The 21,003-nt window shown below is 32.1% G+C and overlaps 1 protein-coding gene across 1 annotated transcript in view; it reads left to right on the top strand.

Annotated features, from left to right (window-relative positions):
• LOC113400039 (protein Tob1) overlaps positions 1-20,772 on the top strand; it is a 46,531-nt gene extending 25,759 nt beyond the window's left edge. Inside the window, exons 2-4 of the mRNA XM_026639404.2 lie at positions 17,367-17,666; positions 18,487-18,578; positions 18,712-20,772. Coding sequence (XP_026495189.1) covers positions 17,378-17,666; positions 18,487-18,578; positions 18,712-19,089 — 759 coding nt within the window. The 5' untranslated portion in view covers positions 17,367-17,377 and the 3' untranslated portion in view covers positions 19,090-20,772. The remainder of the gene's footprint in view (positions 1-17,366; positions 17,667-18,486; positions 18,579-18,711) is intronic.
• Positions 20,773-21,003: the final 231 nt, after the last annotated feature.

Below are 21,003 nucleotides of genomic sequence, written 5' to 3'. Positions count from 1 at the left end.
CTTCAAATAATATATTTCCTTCTTTCTAAAGTGAATACAAGATAAATGTGCTGTAATTTTTTATGTTCACTCATTTACAATGTTAATCTTTAACACATACGCAAACACACACATACATATAACTGAAACAAAAAATTACTTAAATGATGACTTATACAATAATATTATGTGTTCTGGGTATATTGTATTGTGACTTTATGTATCTTTACCAAAAAATATAAAAATCGATTAACACTCCGTTCCCGATTTCTCTACATATGCCATCTTTTAAGACTCTTAGAGGTTCTTAAATTAATACTTTTATAATAAAACAACTTTCGTAATCAGGCAGTTGAAATTGTATCATAATGAGATTTCAATGTAAAAACTAAGATGAACATTTACAAACATACGTACACTCATATCATCACACAAATATCCTGCTATAAAAATCCTTTCGAACAGTTGAAATGCGTAAATTTAAACCACCAAATATCAATTTCGATGAGCAAAATTATTTGGATTGAGAGTTTTAAAATATCACATGTGTTAATACACATTTTTACGATACGATAAAATCAGCACAAAGGCTCGACTAATAATAAAACCCACGCGCGATGTCGACACAACGAAATATTTTCTTTCCGAGCCATCTTTCTTACCCGCTGAGGTCTGAAACATGTTTAAAAGCTTTCAAAGAGCGATGAAATTGCGACGGTCTGTTTTCAACTGAATTGACGTCCACAGAATCATACCTATTAAATAGAGTAATGGTTTTAAAAACCTTTTAAATGTTGGCAACACTTGACAACGCGTGGGTATATTTTATTTATGAACTCACACAATTGAAAGTTTTTGTAATTTATTTTGTTTTTGAATGACGAACATAAATCGTTAACTAATTTTATTTCAGAAGGTTGTTTATGTTCGTGTGTAAGTAATAACGTAGCCTAATAATGTGTGTGATAAAAAATTCTATGATAGATGATAACAGACCTTGAGAATGACATATATTTCCCTCGAGGAAATATTACATTCTTAAAATTATAAACGATCACGATAGAATACGTCCATTTTAACGGAACACGTTGGATTCGAATTTGGAGAAGCAAACGTTTTCGTCTGCTTAGTTTGTGCTTATAATTCTTCTTCTCTTCTCGCGTTTGACGGTGAAGGGAAACTGATGAAATGACGTATGACCACACTGCGCAGATAACAAAAACCGCTCGGTTTCTTTCGTCGACTCCTTCTATTTTCTTCTATTTTTTAAATAATTTGGAATCGGATCTTATATTTTTGCATGCTATTTTTTTATTTACTCAGATTTGGCAAAGACATTCATACATTTCCGTAAATAGGTTTTTTACCAAAGCGTTTTTAAAACAACTAATTTAATTTATTTACGAGTAAATGTTAAATGTAGACCCTAACCTAGTAAGATAAGCTAATGACAGACTAGGAAAATGATGATAGACCAAGAAAAACTTTGTCGTGCCTAAAATATATGAATACACAATGCACTTTGAAAAATAAAATACTTTTAGATGTGATTTCATTGGTTTGTTCGTCGTATACGAAAGTACTGAAGTAAATCCCGTTTAAGCTCATAGTCTCTAACGTTGAATAATGTTAGGAGATATCGTTAGATGAGATTATTAGGCCATAACGATACATCAGTCTATTAGCTGTGGACTAGTGGAACGTAGACAAATGCAACCTATTCATATCATTGCTGTCTAGATCATAAGCGGTAGCGGATCACGTCTGTGACATTTTTTGTTTCCATTTTTTGTTTTAAGAATATTATTTCTTTTCAATTACTAATCATTTCAAATACTTTAATGCTTATATTGAAATTGCATTTTACTGATGGTATGGTCCAGTCCTGGATGCGTAAGTAGGTACCATTCGCGTACGAAACATTATTGCTGCAATTGTTTAAATGTTTGTATAAGATCTGGTATAAAAGTCAAGTGGACTTTTATAATTAATTAAATATACATCAGTAAACGTGAAAACTACTTATATATTTTATTCTATCTTGTATATAAAAATGGGTATTGGTATTATACATCTGTTATAAATAGACTATACTATTGTAGGATTTGCAAATAATATATAAATCTTTATTTACAAAAGTAAATGCTTGTCTGTCAGTGTGCTCTTATATCATACATCCGATGACGATGAAAACATCATTGAATTATAGTCCAACCATTTTACGATGGTAGTTTTAACTTGTGGTAGATCAGGCGAACTAAATCCCAAATAAATATTTACAAAAATCTTATTTAGAACACAATCGCTAGTTCTTGTGACTTGAAACGGAGAAAACAGTATTTCTCAACATTGTTCTTTGTACTTCATTTCATTTACTCCTCTCCTGATAAAAGTCCGAGATATACATTCACTTTAATTTCTGTTTATTTTTATGTACGCTACAAGGTGCGTAGTATTGTGCCGCTGCACTGTGATGAAAATTTATCGACAAACTTAAAACTTAAAACTGAATTCACAAATTTATCTTTAATTACCCAAAAATATTTGATAAAAGAATTTGATGTACTAATTTGCCTTATAATCGACGACGATCGAGTAACGATCATAATTGTAAGAAACTTTATTTAAATCGAATTACTAGGTTGTTCCAATTTCAAAATAACATAAACATAAACATAACATAAACAGCCTGTAAATTTCCCACTGCTGGGCTAAGGCCTCCTCTCCCTTTGAGGAGAAGGTATGAAGCATATTCCACCACGCTGCTCCAATGCGGGTTGGTGGAATACACATGTGGCAGAATTTCGTTGAAATTAGACACATGCAGGTTTCCTCACGATGTTTTCCTTCACCGCCGAGCACGAGATGAAAAAAAAAATTAAAAAATTAAATGGTACAATGAAATATAGAAATATTTCGTTTTAGTTTATTGGAACGAGGTTCTTCTACACGTCTTAAAGTAGAGTGAACTGATGGAGATCACCTAAGTAAAAAGCCTCATGCCCGTTCCAAGCGACATTATCTCTTTCACTCCCTCTCTGTCTGTAAACGATTCTATGAATAACATTTTTTAAGCTTCTTTTGGTTATTGTTTTAATTCACACGGGACTTTAAATAAAAATGTTGCCATTGTCATTTAAATATTCACAGTCGTTGTTAATTTATTTCATTGTATCGGTTATATACATATTATACTCGTAAAGCGAAAGTAAATTCGTCCTAACTGACGAGATGACTTATAAACACAAATTAAGCACATGAAAATTCAGTGGTGCCTGCCTGGGTTTGAACCCGAAATCATCGGTTAAGATGCACGCGTTCTAACCGCTGGGCCATCTCGGCTCCTTGTACAAATGAAAAACGAATAAACTTCTTATAGATCACACTCCCGACAATTGTCTTACTAAATATATCGACGCCATGTTCTCAAGTCACACTCATCACACACACATACTTAGTATTATTAAAACTAAGTATTGGATCACTTCCTTGGAAGTTCGTCTTAGTGAAATGATCCAGTCTCATTCGAAATCAATGAAATATGTATAAATTAACGTCTTATCTTCAATACATCACCAAGTCATAACTCTGCAGAACGCTATTTCGTCTAACGTATGTATTTCAAACCATAATACATTGTTTTTTTTTTTAATTCTTACATACGTAATATGATGTTTTTATACACAGTATTTCATTATAAAGTTTGCCGAAAAGTAATAACTGACTTATTGGATCCCGAAATTTTCAGCCTTACCGGCTAGCTACTGGGCCAATAGGTATAGCCATCGTTCAAACCCCGGATCAAATTCAGTTTAGTTTTGAGTCTAGAATGTTGTATACCGTAAAGCCTTTCAGTTCTTAAATTCACCGTCCTATCGCCATTAATCTTCCTTGATAATATATATCTTGGTCTAAATCGACCAGGATGACATAGTCATCATCGTTATCAAAAGTTATTTGAATCTGACATTATATATAATACTGAAATTCCCTCAATTCCATATCCATAAAACCTTATAAAGCTTAATGTTACCAAAATATTTTCATACGAATCATAATAAATACAGTTCCATTCCATAAATATCTTTCGTAATCTTATTTTCGGCACATAAATAATCGGCGACGACATCAAAATATAGTCCACACAAATAGAAAATATATTGTTAATTATGGTCAGAAGTTAATTTGTCCCGAACGTTTTAAGCAGCAGGCGGTAAGTGGGAGATGAACGGAGGAATATCTGCTTTGCTTTCATTGTTATAAGTGTTTTTATTGAATATACTAAGTCGGGGGTTGTCGGGCAGTGGGGCGACGGATCGATACTGGGTTACTGATATAAATAGGACAGAACTTAAAGGCCGTACGCCTCCAACGCTCAGTTTCGTTCTCGTGAATCGATTTCGAGATGAGTTGGAAGCTGTAAAAATGTCTGCGACGACAGGACGTCTTGAAAATATTTTATAAAGTAAATTTGAATTTCTCGTATTTTCCCCGTCTTACACACAGACAACAGATGTCGTAAACATTTGATATTTTTTTAATAAAGGCTCAGCGAAAAAGTCTTATGAATAAATCATGGTATCTATTATTATAATGGAAAGGGTTATAATCCCAAGTTTGTGTGATGTATAGTTCTGAGGCTGTTTCATACTTTATGTTCTGCGAAATATTTGTTTACTTCTAAGAAAAGGGATATTACATATAATTTTCTTTCTCAACACATAAACATTATGTCTGTTCCTTAATGTATTGTTTAATGACCTATCCGCAAATTTGATTATATACATATTGATATATATTAGTCATTATGTATATGAGTTACCTTTCGGATGATAAAATTGTTATTTTTCCTTTTTACTCCTAATACATAAAATATATATTTTAGTATCTACATTATCTTCCTTGTTTAGGTACGCGTATCTACGCGTATTGTCAAGTTTTATTGAAATTATATTTATAAGATTTATATTTATAACATTTTGATATGATTTTGAATACTAAAAAAAATGATGTATTTATTACAAACGTCATATTTTTCAAAACATACAAAATAAATTATTAAAAATATAGAATAATTTAAAGTCCATATTATTTTTGTCTATGACCCTTGAAAATCAGCCAACACGTTTAAGAGCGTAGTTTGTAAGCGTGGGAATTAATTTTTTAACACACACATAGGTACTTTTCAATAATACAGTTGCATTGTGCAGTGTATCGTACGCATCCCCGGAGGTAATTAGTTGCTTCTTTTCGGTGCAACGAATAAATTAAATTTTCATTGCGCGTTCATAACGTAGGATTTATAAAAATCCATTTAATTATGAGTAATGTATTAGCTATAAGGTTGTCACTCGCAAACGCAATTATAAATTATTTGTTAGCATAGGGTGCGGTCAGAGTGCATTAAGATGCCAAATATTCATTATGATTTTTATTGTTTCAACTGCTTTCGTCTAACTAAATAATAATTATTATTTTCTTGGAATTTTAAGGTTGGTAGATATACCGAATTAAATTAAAGTAAAGACACATTAAATAATCACTTCTTAAATTTTATAAATATAAATAACGGAGTTAAATATAATTTTTTTCAATACTCTATTTTTAAGTAAAATATTCGAAATAAATATTTTAAATCAACTTCTCGTCCATTTCGGTACAAATACTATTTTTCATAGTGAGCAATTCGGTTTTACAAGAGGTCGCTCGACAACTGATGCGATAATAGCACTTCTTAAACATATTTACGATGCTTGACAAAAATCACGGAATGCTATTGGAGTATTCTGTGATTTGTCTAAAGCATTTGATTGTGTAGAACACGAGACGCTTCTTTATAAGCTCAAATACTACGATATTAAAGGTAAAGCATTTGATCTCATTGCTTCATATTTAAGTCAAAGAGTCCAGCAAGTTTTCATTAATGGCATAAAGTTTTCTGGATCTACGTTATAAATGAGTGTTCCACAAGGATCAATTTTGGGTCCCTTTCTATTTCTAGTATATATAAATGATCTTCCTTTCTATGTTAAAGGTATTTGTGTTATAATGTTGTTTGCTGACGATACTTCACTGATTTTAAGGTAGACAGGAAAAAACTGACTATGACGATGTGAACGGTGCATTATCACAGATACACGATTGGTTTACAGTAAATAATTTAATTTTGAATACTCAAAAAACGAAATGTGTAGTTTTTACCCTACCAAATTTTAGAAAGCAAAATTATAATATATCTTTAAATGGTTGCCGTCTTGATGTAGCCAATATTACGGTTTTTTTTGGGAATAGCATTGGATTCCAAACTTCAGTGGAGTCCTCATTTATCGTCCCTAACAGGAAGACTCAGCTCCGCAGCATAAAAATTAACAATTGTGTCCCACGACACTCGCGCCCCACCCTTATGCTAACTTGTCTATGTGTGCGTAGACGTTTTGCGAAATTATAAGAGTCGGCTCGAAATAAAAATTGACGTGCTCTCACCTTGGGCTCTGGGGAGGGACTGAAAATTTATTGACAGCGATGTCGAATAATAAGTCAAAACCGTCAAATGATTTTCTCCATACTAAAATGTATGGACGACGAATGCCAAAAAGTAAGCAATATTTAAATAAAAATTACTATAATATTGTGAGATATAATACAAATTGAACACGGTGAACTTATTATTTACACTTTCGTGTCCCCATTTAACCAAAAATACATGTATAAACTAGCCGCTAAATAGCTTAAAAAATGTTAATAGAAAAGGTCGATTTCAGTGTTTGGAGTGATGTTGACGATTAATTTACCAGGTTATTGATACAAATTTTATAAATATCGTGCGGTGAAACTTGAGATATATCTATTGAGATACTGAATGTATTTTTTCATCCATAATCAATGCTCCAGTTTTAAGATATTTTAAAAATAGTAAGCGCTATTTTGGCGTTCCGCAAGGACTGTCCTCTTAAGTGCTACGCGGAAACGTCGTCATAATTGCAGACAAAAAACTCTAAACTAACAACCTCTGGTTGAACGTAGACTTCAATCTTTAATCAATAAATTTACCCGCTTAAGTGTAACAAGGCACTTCATCCAGTTATACATTCCGGGTGAATAGGTCGCGACATTAAACCGCAATCCACTCCCGCCAGCGAGAAGGTCGCGATGATGTGAAACATTCTATAGTCTAATCTAATGGCAGTCTGAGTAAAATATACAAACCTTTGGTTTAATGCTATTTGCTATGTTATATGAAAAACAGGTTTTTATTAATTTATATTCCTTCTTAATGAAATACTTCCGATAAAATCTCGCTGTGGATATTAAATACGCCATTTTTTAATTTAAAGTTGAATTCATCGTATTTATTTTTACTCCTCCTGCTGTTGGATTAGACTATAGTGGTTACATTTATACTTAGTAATTCGTGTATCGTTTTTAATAATCAAACTTAACATCGTATTATTGAGTCATTTCTAAAATGATTTATTAAATACATTCAAAAACACGCTTGTATCACTTGAGTGAAAATTAATATGAGAAATAACCGCTATCTCTTATAACTTAAGTGGTGATTATTCTAAGGTCACGTCGATGCCTTAATAAATAACCGTGTTTTAATTTATGAAGGTTAATCTTTATTTTTAATTAATCACGTGCCAGACATGTGTATTTATTTTAAGCTTAAGTTTAAGTAATGACCTAATAATGTTGACCCAAATCAAACTGTTCAACTTATATATGATCCCTCCTCGGCTTCGCAGGGTCGACACTAAATAAATACACACATCGTATGTCGGCCTTTTCTTTTTTTTTAATTTAAGATGGACAGGCTGACTAACGATAGGCTACCTGATGTTAGGTTGACACTACCATCCATAGTCATTGTCACTGTAAGAAATTCATTTTAATTAAAAATTTCACCATTCCACGCGGTCAAGATTTATACAGTAACTATTTTTAATTCATATTTGTGTATATTTAAGCACTTAATGTTATCAATTCTTATGTTAATAAATTTATTACATTTGTAAGAAATTAAACATCCCTTCAACCTTGGGGAATGAGTAAATCCTTGTTCCTATAGTTATACTGGGTCAACCCTCAAACCGGAACAAACCCTTCAAACTGTCTGTCTCTTTGTGAATATATACATATTATTTTTTCAAAATTAAGGCTCCTTTTAAGGCTATTTATTGCAGATACCATAATGACCTATATGTAGAAACGAAGTTGAAAAGGTAATTTAATCGTGATCGGAATACGTATTAGCAGTTTAACCCGGTCTAGAAACTTGAGTTTGCCGGTTATGCTATCTTAAACTTAATTATAATTAGCTCGTTTTTTATTTTAAAGACAGAATTTTATCTTAAAAAGAAATTCATTTCTTTAAAATTTTGTCTATATTTTTGTCAATTTATATTATTATGTAATAAATTATTTAGACACGAATGAAAACGGAATATAAATATACGTGATTATACAAGTAACATATCTATACTTAATATTATAAATGCGAAAGTAACTCTGTCTGTCTGTCTGTTTCACGGCCAAACCACTGAATTTTAGTAAACTTTGTTCTGAAGCAAGCTTGATACTTTTATGCCTAACACCCTGTTATGACCGACTCGTAAAACGCGACTGAAACAGCAGACGACAACTTGTGTTTTATAAAACATAATATAAAAGATCAGTAAGAAAACGTTTTTAAAAACAAGATTGTTTATACAAAATTTATTGTTTATGCTGTTGATAGTTCTTTCGTCTGGATTACCAGGGTGTGGAACCATATCATGATCAGACATAGGATAGTTCTAATTCAGCTTACATTTGACTTAGACAAACAATCATTGCAATTTAAAAAAAACTAATAAATACATTATATGTAAATAATTGCTGGTCTAAGGCTTTTGGAGAAGCTTCGCAGTTTATTCCTTCAAGCTGCTCCAGTTCGAGTTGGTGGAATATATTTCAGATTTTCATCCGACACATGCTGGTGTATAAATACAAATTAAGCACATAAAAATCAGTGGTGTTTACCTTAGTTTGAAACCGTCATCATGTTCAAACCACTACTTAATCTGGGCTTTGGTTACAATATAATACTCGTACATATCATATAGTAAAGATAACCGAATACACTATGATCCAAATAAGGCATGTGGCTTATAAATAAAACGCATAGCTAATATTTGTGTTTGCACGTAATTTCGTGACGTCACGCCACGTTCCGATCTCCATTGTAATTCACACGCGAAATTACGAACGTTCGTACCTAGCCCTCTCGAATTTATTACACTCGTTGATTTATTTCGAGTGAAAGCTATAAAATAAATTGAATTTCTCTACAACTAACTGCCCCTCGTATATACTTTTTTCGTTTAAAATTCAATATAAATATTTAAACTGATGACGTTAACGTTTAATCTTATCTAAGAATGCGAACTGTTGTGGACAATAGTCGTAGTATGGTTTTTAATATTGAATTTTTCCGTAAAAATCATATATAATCATCCCTTTTTTGCCGAAGAATAATAAATGACATTAATATAGAAATGAATTTATAATTAAAACGTTTAATGAAAAATACCGATTGATGAATCATTAATAAAAACGAATTTAAATGCTCATTATCCGAATACAAGCTGATCATATGAAATATCTAGATACGAATCCGAACTATTTTCTACCTCCTGTAGTTATGTATATGTATATAATGTCGACATCCATTGGGATTATCAATCAGTGTCGAACCTTTAGCACCTTAGAGACATCTCGAAATGGTAGTTCAATAGTACATCGTATTATACGATTCCATAAATGTTCAAGGCCGTGTTTGGTCCCTAGAGAACGTGAACCCGAGCCATAAGTATCCCCTATACGTCACAGATACTGAACTTTACGTGAGGGCTACAGTTGATAACATCACAATCACACATCAATCGATATAAGATGCCATAATTGAAGAAATAATATCAAGTCTTAATAATTCTAAAACCGTCTTTCAAACCCGACTTAAGGTGCCTTTAAGTTGAGCGTATTATTTGAGTACTTTAGTGAGCTCTCGTTTTTAGTCTAAGTGCTGCATACGCCTTCTCATAATCTGGTGATATTGTTAACACAGCTACAATATAAAATAAAGGAGAAAACAGAATTACAAAATAAAATAAAGCGTATCTTTTTTTTTATTTCAATTTTAAACTATACAATTTCGTTAAAGCCAACCATTATATTAATACTCTTTGGTGATCGATTAACTGAATTATACCCCGTTCACAGAAACAAAAAATATAACATATACAACAGTCAATGGAACGATGGAATGCGTAATTCAAATTAGAATTCAATTTTTTTTAACTTATTTTTCTAAAAAGAGTTATACCACCTAAAGAGACCCCAACCACTAGCCAAAGAGACCCAACGACTAACCTAACCAAAAGGAATGAAAAGGTTCGTAATAATAACTTAACAACCGATGTAACATTGTACAAGCGTCTATTATTTTCAGTGTTTCTATTTAAATTTTACTTTGAAGCAATAATATATAAAAGTCTTAAAATTTTCGGATAACACTTGAATCTTTAGGAACTTTTGTACTATATATGTATTTTTTTAAATATTTTTACAATTTTTAAAATCATTAAATTAAGAAAATAATATGTTCTTCATTGCAAAGTTGTGTCGATCAGAAAAAATTACATCTGTCAAAAAGATCAAGCTATCTTGTACAGGGTATAAATGTCAATATTAATGCTGATATTCAAATCCGACACAAAAAAAAATCCGATTTTCATTTTTATATATATTTTTATCAGACACAAGAAACGTTACGTTATATCTCTCATATTGTAGACTGTACATCTATATCTTTCCATGGTCTATGATATCTATTTCCAATAGATAAATAAATTTATAAACTTATCGTCATCGGTAATATCACTGAAAATAATATATATATTTTTTAAGACACATTTATTTTGATATCTTATAATATTCGAGTTAATTATAATTTATTTCTCGTTTATACTACTTTTTTATCTATATCTTTATCTATATCTATACTACTATATAAATCTGTAGGCTGTCTGTACACTCAATTATTTTGTAAAATTTCGTCATAATTATTAGTTATATGGCTCAAGGACAGTCATCAGTTTTACCATTTTTGATATTTTTGTCTCTGTCTGTCAGTATATCCCGCTATTACTCAAGAACGGTGGAACCGATCCTCATACTTCTACCCCTAAGGGGGTTAAATAGGTGTTGATAGTTTGTATGGAAGTCCGTCATTTTTTAAGTTAGAAACATGAAACTTATTAAACATAAACATAAACTCTTAATTTTTGGACTTCAGTAGTCTAGAAATGAGCAGATATTTATTTAAGCGTTTCTGGATATTCTACCCCTAAAGGTACCCCTAAACTACCCCTAAAGGGGAAATAGGGGTTGAAATTTCGTATACAGGTTAGTCTTGAAGTCCGTCATTTTTTTAGTTATAAGATTGGTGCACCAATAATGTTACTGAGGAATTTAAGACCTAGAAGAATATCTTTGATATCATCAGAATATCGCTTAAGTTCAACAGTACAGTTCGCAATTAAACTCTGTTTCGTCATGACAATAAATAAAGCAAAAGGTCAAATCTTTAAAATGGCCGGAGTAGACCTAAGAGAAGACTTTTTTTCGCGTGGACAGTTTTAAATAGCCTGTTCGAGAATGAGCTCTACGAGCAGTCTGGTGGATCTAGCCCACGAAAGTCGAACCACATGTGTGGTATGGTGGTACACAAAGAGGTCTTAAATTAACGTAATATTTTAAATTATTCTATTGATAATATAATTAATTTCCACGCAAGCAAAGCCGCAAGCAATAGCTAGTTTACTTATAAATTTTGTAAATATTAAATAATGAGAATTTTTAATTCGGTAATTAAAAATAAATTAATAAATTTAGAGCGAGTCGTAACACAAGTAAAATTAATTTCGATTCTCGTTAACTAATTTTGTCGCTTTGTTATAAATTTATATTAAACATTTTCTCTAATAGTAACTTACAAAGACTTTTATAATATCACAAGGTAGAGTTAACAAAGATCGCTTCGCGTTTGAAATAACCATTTCTATGGAACAAAGTTATTTGAAACTTCTAGAAGCAAGTAAAAGTTTCCAGGTCCGTTTTATTGCAGCATCCTTTCATCGAACCGTTATCTAAATTTGAAACAAATTGTAGAGACAGAGTTTAAAATTGTAACACTTAAGAACAATATCTAACATTATTATAAAAATAAAACGGTATCTATTTATAAGCTGATGTAGAAATAACTGAGTACTTTTTATTTATTTTAGGTTATAATATTCTATAATAGCAAAACTCAATGTCATTACCTACATACTAGGGTTCTAAATAAAATAACAACTTGATAAAAATAACTAGTGTCTGCCTATGGCTTTGATCCGTGAGATTAAAAATTAAAAACAATTAAATAAAACCTCTTTTTAATTATAAAATAGAGTTGTTTTTTTTTTTAATATATTTAAATCGTCGTCTTCAGCCAAACAGATTTATTACGTAATTTTTAATCATGGCTTTCAACGTAGATTAATATTACACAGCTCTAAATAGTATATCATAGAGAAATACTTCAATAGAAACCACAAGTCAGTCATTCGTATTCTGCATTCAGACGGATTAAAAGTTAACTTCAAAGTAAGTATTTTGCAGTTGGCTGGTTTTATCAATGACTTACCCAGTCAAGCCATTGTAATCTTGACTTTTGATATAACTGATTTAAGCAACAATATTGCGATATAAATATGTATATACGTACATTAGGATTGTGATTGTTTTTTTTCAACTTAGTCCTCTGGGAAAAGACATTGCATCATACAGCCATTTTTATTCATAAATATAACAAATACTATGGGATCTTAACCAGTTTACATTAATAGAAACCAATTTATAAAATCTATTTAATTAATAAGTTTGTAAAAAAAAATTTTTCATGTCATTGTATACTGTAAAATTTTTAATATTTAGTACTTATTTTTTATTTCCATTATCATTTAATTTTATTTAAAAAATATGATGTCAAAATGATTTATAAAAAGAACCTTTGTCATGAAATTATTTACTTAGTATTTGAATAGTATTACAAAGCAAAATACGAGCTCATGAATTGCATTACTTGGAGATCACGATCACGTGGAGAGCAGTCACGTTGCACTGTAATAACCTATTTTATAGTACAAAGAAAACTGAGAAATATTCTTCTTTCGTCGCATAATCTGCTGGAATTCTACTTAAACTACCAATGACAAAAATATTTAATTTCCTTGCATATTTTTGCATAACAGTAACTTTGTGGTAGCTTTACTTAAAATAGATTATTAAATGACGATTCAAAAGTGCTAGTAAAAGCCTACTTGAAGTAATGTATAACTTGAAATAAATGTTAGACATTATTTATAAAATAAAGTCAATTTTATTTATGTGAAAGTCTATCTCTCTGTTGCACTTTCACTGCCAAACCATTGAACCGAATTTGATGAAATTTAGTGTAAAGCAAGCTCGGACTTGACGACCAACCCCAACGAAGCCGCGGGCGACTATTATTTGTATATACAGGTAACATTACAAGACATAATAACAATATGATATACGATAAACGTACACGTTATAAAACAATAACTATATTTTAACACTAGCTGAACTTGCGGCTTTAATAGCGCGATTTTGTTTTAAACTTTACCTATAGTACATAAACCGTTGGGTAAAATGGGAGGGTCCTTTTTACCCAAAGGGGTGAATTAAAAACGTAGCCTTAAAAATGACCTTCCCCGGAGCTCAAACTATCTCCATGCCAAATTTAGCAGTTTAAGCTTGAAGGGGTTACAGAGAGAGTTACTTTCGCTTTTATAATATTTTTATAGATAACAAGAACTAATTATTTACCAATTTACAGTTGTAATAAACCTATTTAATATCACTTAAATCACATTAAGTTTCGAAATCAAGAAACTTTTTTACATTTGTAATCAAGCAAGCGTTTTTCTGAGTGCTGAATCGAATTGCTTGTAACAATTACATCGATTTGTTTAGGGACTACGTTAACTCCTGATAGTTCTGCAAATATTACAAAATTTTCGTAAAGAATATTTTCCTTTTGATAAATTTGATTTAAAACTGAAAGGTCGGAAAGGTCTAAAGGTATATAAAACATTAAATACAGCAGAGTGAACCGCCCGTCATCCATCCACGTGTTTGCTTGCAATCAAATAAAGGTAGAATATATTACAAGAAGCAATATTTTATTAAAATCGCTGACTGAAGACAGTCTGACTTGGACTGGAATATAAATAATATTACCAATTTTAGAAATCCGAAAATATCATAGTGTTTTTTTTATTAAATAAATTGTGTAATAAATGAAATCTGTAATGATATTGTTTTTAAAACACACTTCGATTGTCATATGTTTTAATTTTGCTCTAAGACAAGTAATTGCTCCGTACTATTACGTTTTAAGGCGGTTCTATATCATTTTCTAAAGACATTAAAATATAATTTAAGAAATTATTTGTCCCGTTGCCAAGCATGTTTCGATTTCCTTTTTATGAAACAAATGGTATATAAAACCGAAGACCGGTACGAAAAATATACATCTGTGTATTTTTGTAGACAGCTTTTTAACTAACGTTCAAACTGGCAATTATTTTAGCAGAAAGTTGAAAACGCACGAAACTCTGCAACTGTTAACGATTCACAGAAATGTCACGTGCACCTACAATGTACATAGACCAATTAACTCTTTATATGTACCTACATATACACGTGTTAGTTACGTAGTGGATTTAACTAGTTTGACTTTCGAGTAATTTCTAGTGAAATTTGCGATTTAAAATGTTTAACGAGACAATACAATATTAGTTTATAAACGTTAGCTGTTATTGAGTTTATCCAATATATAAATAAACATAAATTGCTTCGCGGTTTTAAAAATGGGCCATGTCATGGTAAGTGGTCACCACTGAGACCTTTAAGGGACATATCATATTAGTTGGCAAAATTAGTGGTGATTGTTAATATTATAGCCCAACGTCTATGAGCGCTGGTGACCATTAACGATCAGGTGATCCGGTTTCTCGTCCACCTACATTATAAAAAAAATTAAAATGTCCTTGTGCCTGTGGTTATACTGGCTCACGCACACTTCAAGCCAGAACACAATAATACTAAATACTGCTGTTTAGCGGTAGAACATATGATAAGCGAGTGGTACCCAGGCGGGCTTGATGGCCCTTCCACTAAGTATTTTTATTTTCTATTATCATATTTACTCGGCTTACTCGCCTTTAATTAAGAACAGTTAATTATTTTAATTATATCTTGATTGTGATACATATTTCTTTACTTTGAACATGTTATGGCTATACGTCTACATTACAAACAAGCACGCTCGCTGCATATTAACACGTGACTAAATATCATAATTGAAACGATTTTCGTAATAAAAATGATATAACTGTAATTTAGAATTTGTAAAATAAATATTGATTATTAAAGGATATATATTGTATGCTACTATATAAAATAAATAAAATCCTAAATACTAAGCATATGTTTTAGAATCTATTTTTATTTTACTTTAAAAAAGTAAAAGAAAATGATCTCTTCTTTGATTTCCTTAGATCTACGACTCGTGACATCTGTGGAACGGCGTAGTTAATTCGGTGCGGAAACAAAATCGGCAGATTCCGTATTCTATTTTTGAACAGACAGGGTCAATAACCAACATCATAACAAACAGCTAATGCTAAACTTCAATAACATTTTTTTTTTTTCATTTTAATATATTCATCACTAAAATATTTATTAACGCTATAATTTAATACATAAATTATGCGTTGCGTATTTTTTTAATGATTTAAGAGATATATTTAAGTTTTTTTTTTATTTTGGTGTACCGATAACAAAATATTAATAACGATATATATGTATACTACAATAAATTGAAACATTTGATTCAAAAGCAAGTCCTAACCTAAGCCTATTTAAATAAAATACATTAGAGGAAGTAGCCAACAGTTTTCCAAGAAACTTATCAATGGTATTAATAAAATCAATAGATATATAATTAGTATTTAAACGAATGGTGTGTACCTTAAGTCGACAAATATTTTATTGGTTTTAATATAATAATAATAAATAAATATTGGACAACATCACATACATTACTCTGATCCCAATGTAAGTAGCTAAAGCACTTGTGTTATGGAAAATCAGAAGTAACGACGGTACCACAAACACCCAGACCCAAGACAACATAGAAAACTAATGAACTTTTTCTACATCGACTCGGCCAGGAATCGAACCGGGACCTCGGAATGGCGTACCCATGAAAACCGTTGTACACACTAATCGACCACGGAGGTCGTCATATCTGTAGAAATAAAAATTAATAAGACACCTAACGTGTATGTGTTTCTTACTTAACGTCGCTACTGTAATTAAATTAATTTTCTAAAATGTAATCTAATTTCCACGGCTAATTAATTACCAAATAGACATATATGTATAAAATCTAAAATAAATAAACGGTCGCTCCGATTATGGAAATCAAATCAGATCGAGCCGTTAAATGAAACTTGCTAGGAAATGTTTGCGCAAGCGAACGCGTTTAAAAATATAGTTATTTGTAAATAGATTTGTACTCGTCATGGAATATTCTTTTTCCAGAGTATACGAGCGCGGGCTCATAGGCAAAATTTGCGCTGCGCAAATCTGCGACATCCCAAAATAAATAACAAAACTCATTCTTTTATACTTTACTTGATAATGGTTATTTTGATATTAAGTTTTGTTAACTTAATTTTAGAACACTAAGCGTTCCAAACAAAAATATATTATATATTAATATCTCAAACAGTATATTTCTAGCTGACGTGAGATTTTAAGTCGTTTCGTTCAGTTTTCAAGTAACGATGTTATCAGTGAGATAAAAATATCGATCTTGAGATAATACGTGATTTTGTGAGACGAATAGATCATTTTACGAACCAGTATCAATGAGTACAGCTGATTATTCTTACGAGGTAGGCAATATTTTATAAAAAAAATCCTAAGTTTAATTAAATATCAGGTGAAAGTGAATTTCGTGTTAAGAAGTGTAATTCGAAAGTCCTGGATTGATTTTGACGGTACATTTAAAGTTGTAAGATATCACGTTGACGATATCCGTATAATCGTTATATTAATACTTATTTATCATTATAATCCTTGCCACAGATCATATATACGCAAAATATTATAGCGCTTTAAAATATATCCCGGATGTAATGTGTCATTCTTTTTATTAAGATTATCGGAACAGTTAAGATAATCAAACATATTTTCTTTGTCCACAGTAAAACCAACAATGCATATTGAAGTACAAGTCGCACTTAACTTTGTCATATCATATCTATACAACAAGCTACCGAGACGGCGGGTCAACATATTCGGGGAAGAATTAGAAAAAGCGCTTAAAGATAAATTCCGGGGTCACTGGTACCCGGATCGGCCGTGCCGGGGGTCAGCGTTTCGATGTCTGAAAACCGGCGGTCCTTTAGACCCAGTTCTGGAGCGAGCTGCACGAGAATCTGGCGTGCCGGTCCGAGATGTACTGGAACACCTTCCACGGGACCTTGCTGTTTGGGTCGATCCAGGTATGAATTTTATCATTTAAACTTTTATATAAAAATAAAAAAATAAAAATTATATAAGTATATATAATTTTTTTATTATAATTATAATCATTCTTTACTCTTATTTTTTTTTTTGATAATATAATCAATTTCCATTTGACGTAATTTAATGTCTATAATATTAGTTTATCTGTATGTAAAATAGTACGTTGTCATGAAATTTAAATATATATAATTATATAAATTAATAAAAAAGTTATGTAATAAAGTAAACAATACAAAAGTTGCACATAACGTTCCACTAAAACATTATTTCTGAAGTAAAACAAAGTAACAACAAAATTAATGTTTCCGCAATTATCTCGGAACAGTTTTGTTTATTTACTTAGAAATATTATAACATTTTGAATACATTAAATGTTTACAAAAATATATATCTAAAGCAAGAAGTATTTTAGTGCGTGCCTATCGCTTGTAAAACTTACATCGTAAGCACCTTTCGTATATAAGACCGTCGGAGCGCCTGTCACGCACTCCTCACTATATAATTATGTACTTACATCATTAGGTAAATGTGATTTAATTTTCATTTTTCTTTTCATCCTTTTATCTCGCGAATTATTTACGAATATACAATAATAATAATTCAACCTTAAATAATAAAATAAATATTCGGGGACCGAATTCTCTAAGATAAATCTTAATATTAATAATTAGGAAACAAAGTTGGAACGGACTATACTCTTGTGTAAATAAATATAATTTATTATATTGTTATCGTTGCATATGCATAATCCATGGTTAGTATAACGATTTAATAATAACATTGGTCTTTTTTCAGGCGAGGTGTCGTACCGTATCGGCGAGAAGGGTGCGGTAAAAGTGCTGTTTAGCAGCGACGAACGTGCCGCTGACGAAAGGACCGATAGAGAGGTACTTGTCTAAGACATAATATACCAATATCAATTTATATATCGGTTTGATGAATAGCACATTTAAATATTCTTTAGATAATTATGTAATATAATAAAACCAAGTTTCATTAACGTTTTATATTGTATTACAGGTAACCCGTGCATTTAACCCGGAAGCGCAGTGTTTCCGGCCTGTGGAGCCAGTAGCGGCCCCATCGCCGCCCGCGCCTGCGGCTTTCTCGCCCGGCCCGCCCTTCCGAGCGCAGCCTCTAACCTTCACAACTGCCACATTCGCGCAAACCAAATTTGGAAGCACCAAATTGAAAACGAGCAGCAAACGCGCCAACCGCATGTCACCCACCGAGTTCAGCAACTACATCAAGCAGCGGGCGGTACAGCAGCAGCTGGCAGCGCGCGCGTTGTCGCCGGCGACGGACCCCGCGGCGTACTTCATGGCGCGGCGCGACGCGGCGCCCGGAGCGCCGCCCACGTCCTACGCGCCGCCAGCGCACTTGCTGCTAGCCAACTGAGCCGCGCCTGCGCGCTAGCCGCCCCGCGCGATCCGCTCATAGAGTCTTTACTTTTTTACGAGAGAGACGCGCGCCGCGATTTATTTTTTTATTTTCCGCGGGGGCGTCCCGCGCCGCCCGCCGCTTGTGATATCCGTACGATTTTCCATAACTTTTTGTATTCTCGTTCGTTACGTCGATGTGTAAATTTATCGATAGGAGCAATAATCGGCCGCGCGACTCGCCGGCGATTTATTTTCGTACTATTTAAAGCCGAGTCGAATTTTTGATGTCTTCGTTCGATATCGATATAATATTCGTAGTGTTTAAGGGAGCGAAGGGCCGTGAGGCCGCGTGCGCTTACGACGACGTACCTTCTAGAGCGAGCCTGTATACATACGTCCTCCGATCTAAATAAATACTGATATTTAATTATGTATACATAAATATATATTCGTACGCGAATTATCTAATTTTTCACGTGGATACGAAAGGCCAATAGAGAAATTACGTATTTTTAATATTGAGAAATAAATTGATACTTTCTAAGAATATAGCGTACTGATATGTATTGTACTCGTGTATGTAATAAATGTTTGCATATCCGGTCGGACGCGGTCGGACGGCGCGGCGGGCCGCCCGAAGGCGTCGGAGATCTCACCTAGTGTAATCATCACTTGTACGATTGTACCCTTATAATAATTATGATATACATAAAATATTATAGGATTAGCTACGTTTCAATCTAACAGTATTTTTTTAAGAAGATATTAGTCCTTGTGTACATTGCCGGTCGAACGCATCGCGGCGACCGGTCTTAGTCTGTATGATAAATTTATATAATATTGTTATAAAAGACATGGATGTGGATAAATGATAGAAAAAAAAAATATTTCTCAATTCATAAACTAACGGGTGCATGCAAATTCATTAAAATAAATACTATGTGTTATTTATCTTTTTTATATTTCACTCGGCAATTGTGTTCAGTGTTTCAATCGAGGTCGACGTTAGCGATAGGTAACTGTGCTTAGGTATGCGGGTAGGCAGCTTGTCGTTGGTTGCGACACCACCTGCCGCCGGATGTTCACGTCACGCGTCATGACGTCACTCGTGTCGGCTCACACGGCCAGCCGGGTTCAAAAAATTCATACATTTGATACATTTAATAACTGTTAGGATAACTACGTTCAAATATATTAGAATATTATAAATGTTGTGTTAATATATCGCGGCAGGCGAGTCGTGTGGACCGACACCCCCAGATGCACAACAATGACAAGTTGTATACGGAAATTTGCAACTATTTTTTTACTATTTTTATATTTTGATTTAGATTAAGTCTAGTTGTATTATTTCAGTACATTTAATACGTATTTTATGCCCTATTATTATTAAATAAATTACGTAATTATAGGAACTCGATTGAAAAACTGGCCAAAAAGGTACAGTATTTTGTAGATAAAATCTATAATGTAAGATTATAATATAAAAATTAGTATAATGAGATTTTTTATTAATAAAGATACTTTTTATTTTTCTTTCTTTTGTAAGATATATTTGATGGAAGTGTTAAAGATAGTATATTTGCATAATATAGTTAAAGCGGTTCTCCTGTCCGCGAATATAATTAGTCAATAATAATTTTTCATATTGTTGTACGACTTTTTAAGTTTATATTAAAATGTTTTGTGCAATCTACAAGTTTATTTTGTCTTATTCCCTTCATTCATTACATGACCTTTAATTTTTTACAAAAATTACGATACATAAACTGCCAATCAAATTTATCGTTGGTCGGCAGCATTTGTCTATCACTACATAGTATAAAACAAAGTCGCTTCCCGCTCTCTGTCTGTCCCTATACATACATGCTTGGAGCTTTAAAACTACGCAACGGATTTTGATGCGTTTTTTTGATTGATAGAGTGATTT

Source organism: Vanessa tameamea, chromosome 8 (genome assembly GCF_037043105.1).
Source record: "Vanessa tameamea isolate UH-Manoa-2023 chromosome 8, ilVanTame1 primary haplotype, whole genome shotgun sequence".
In the NCBI taxonomy this organism is placed as follows: Eukaryota; Metazoa; Arthropoda; class Insecta; order Lepidoptera; family Nymphalidae; genus Vanessa; species Vanessa tameamea.
This window is presented reverse-complemented; position numbering and strand designations above follow the sequence as displayed.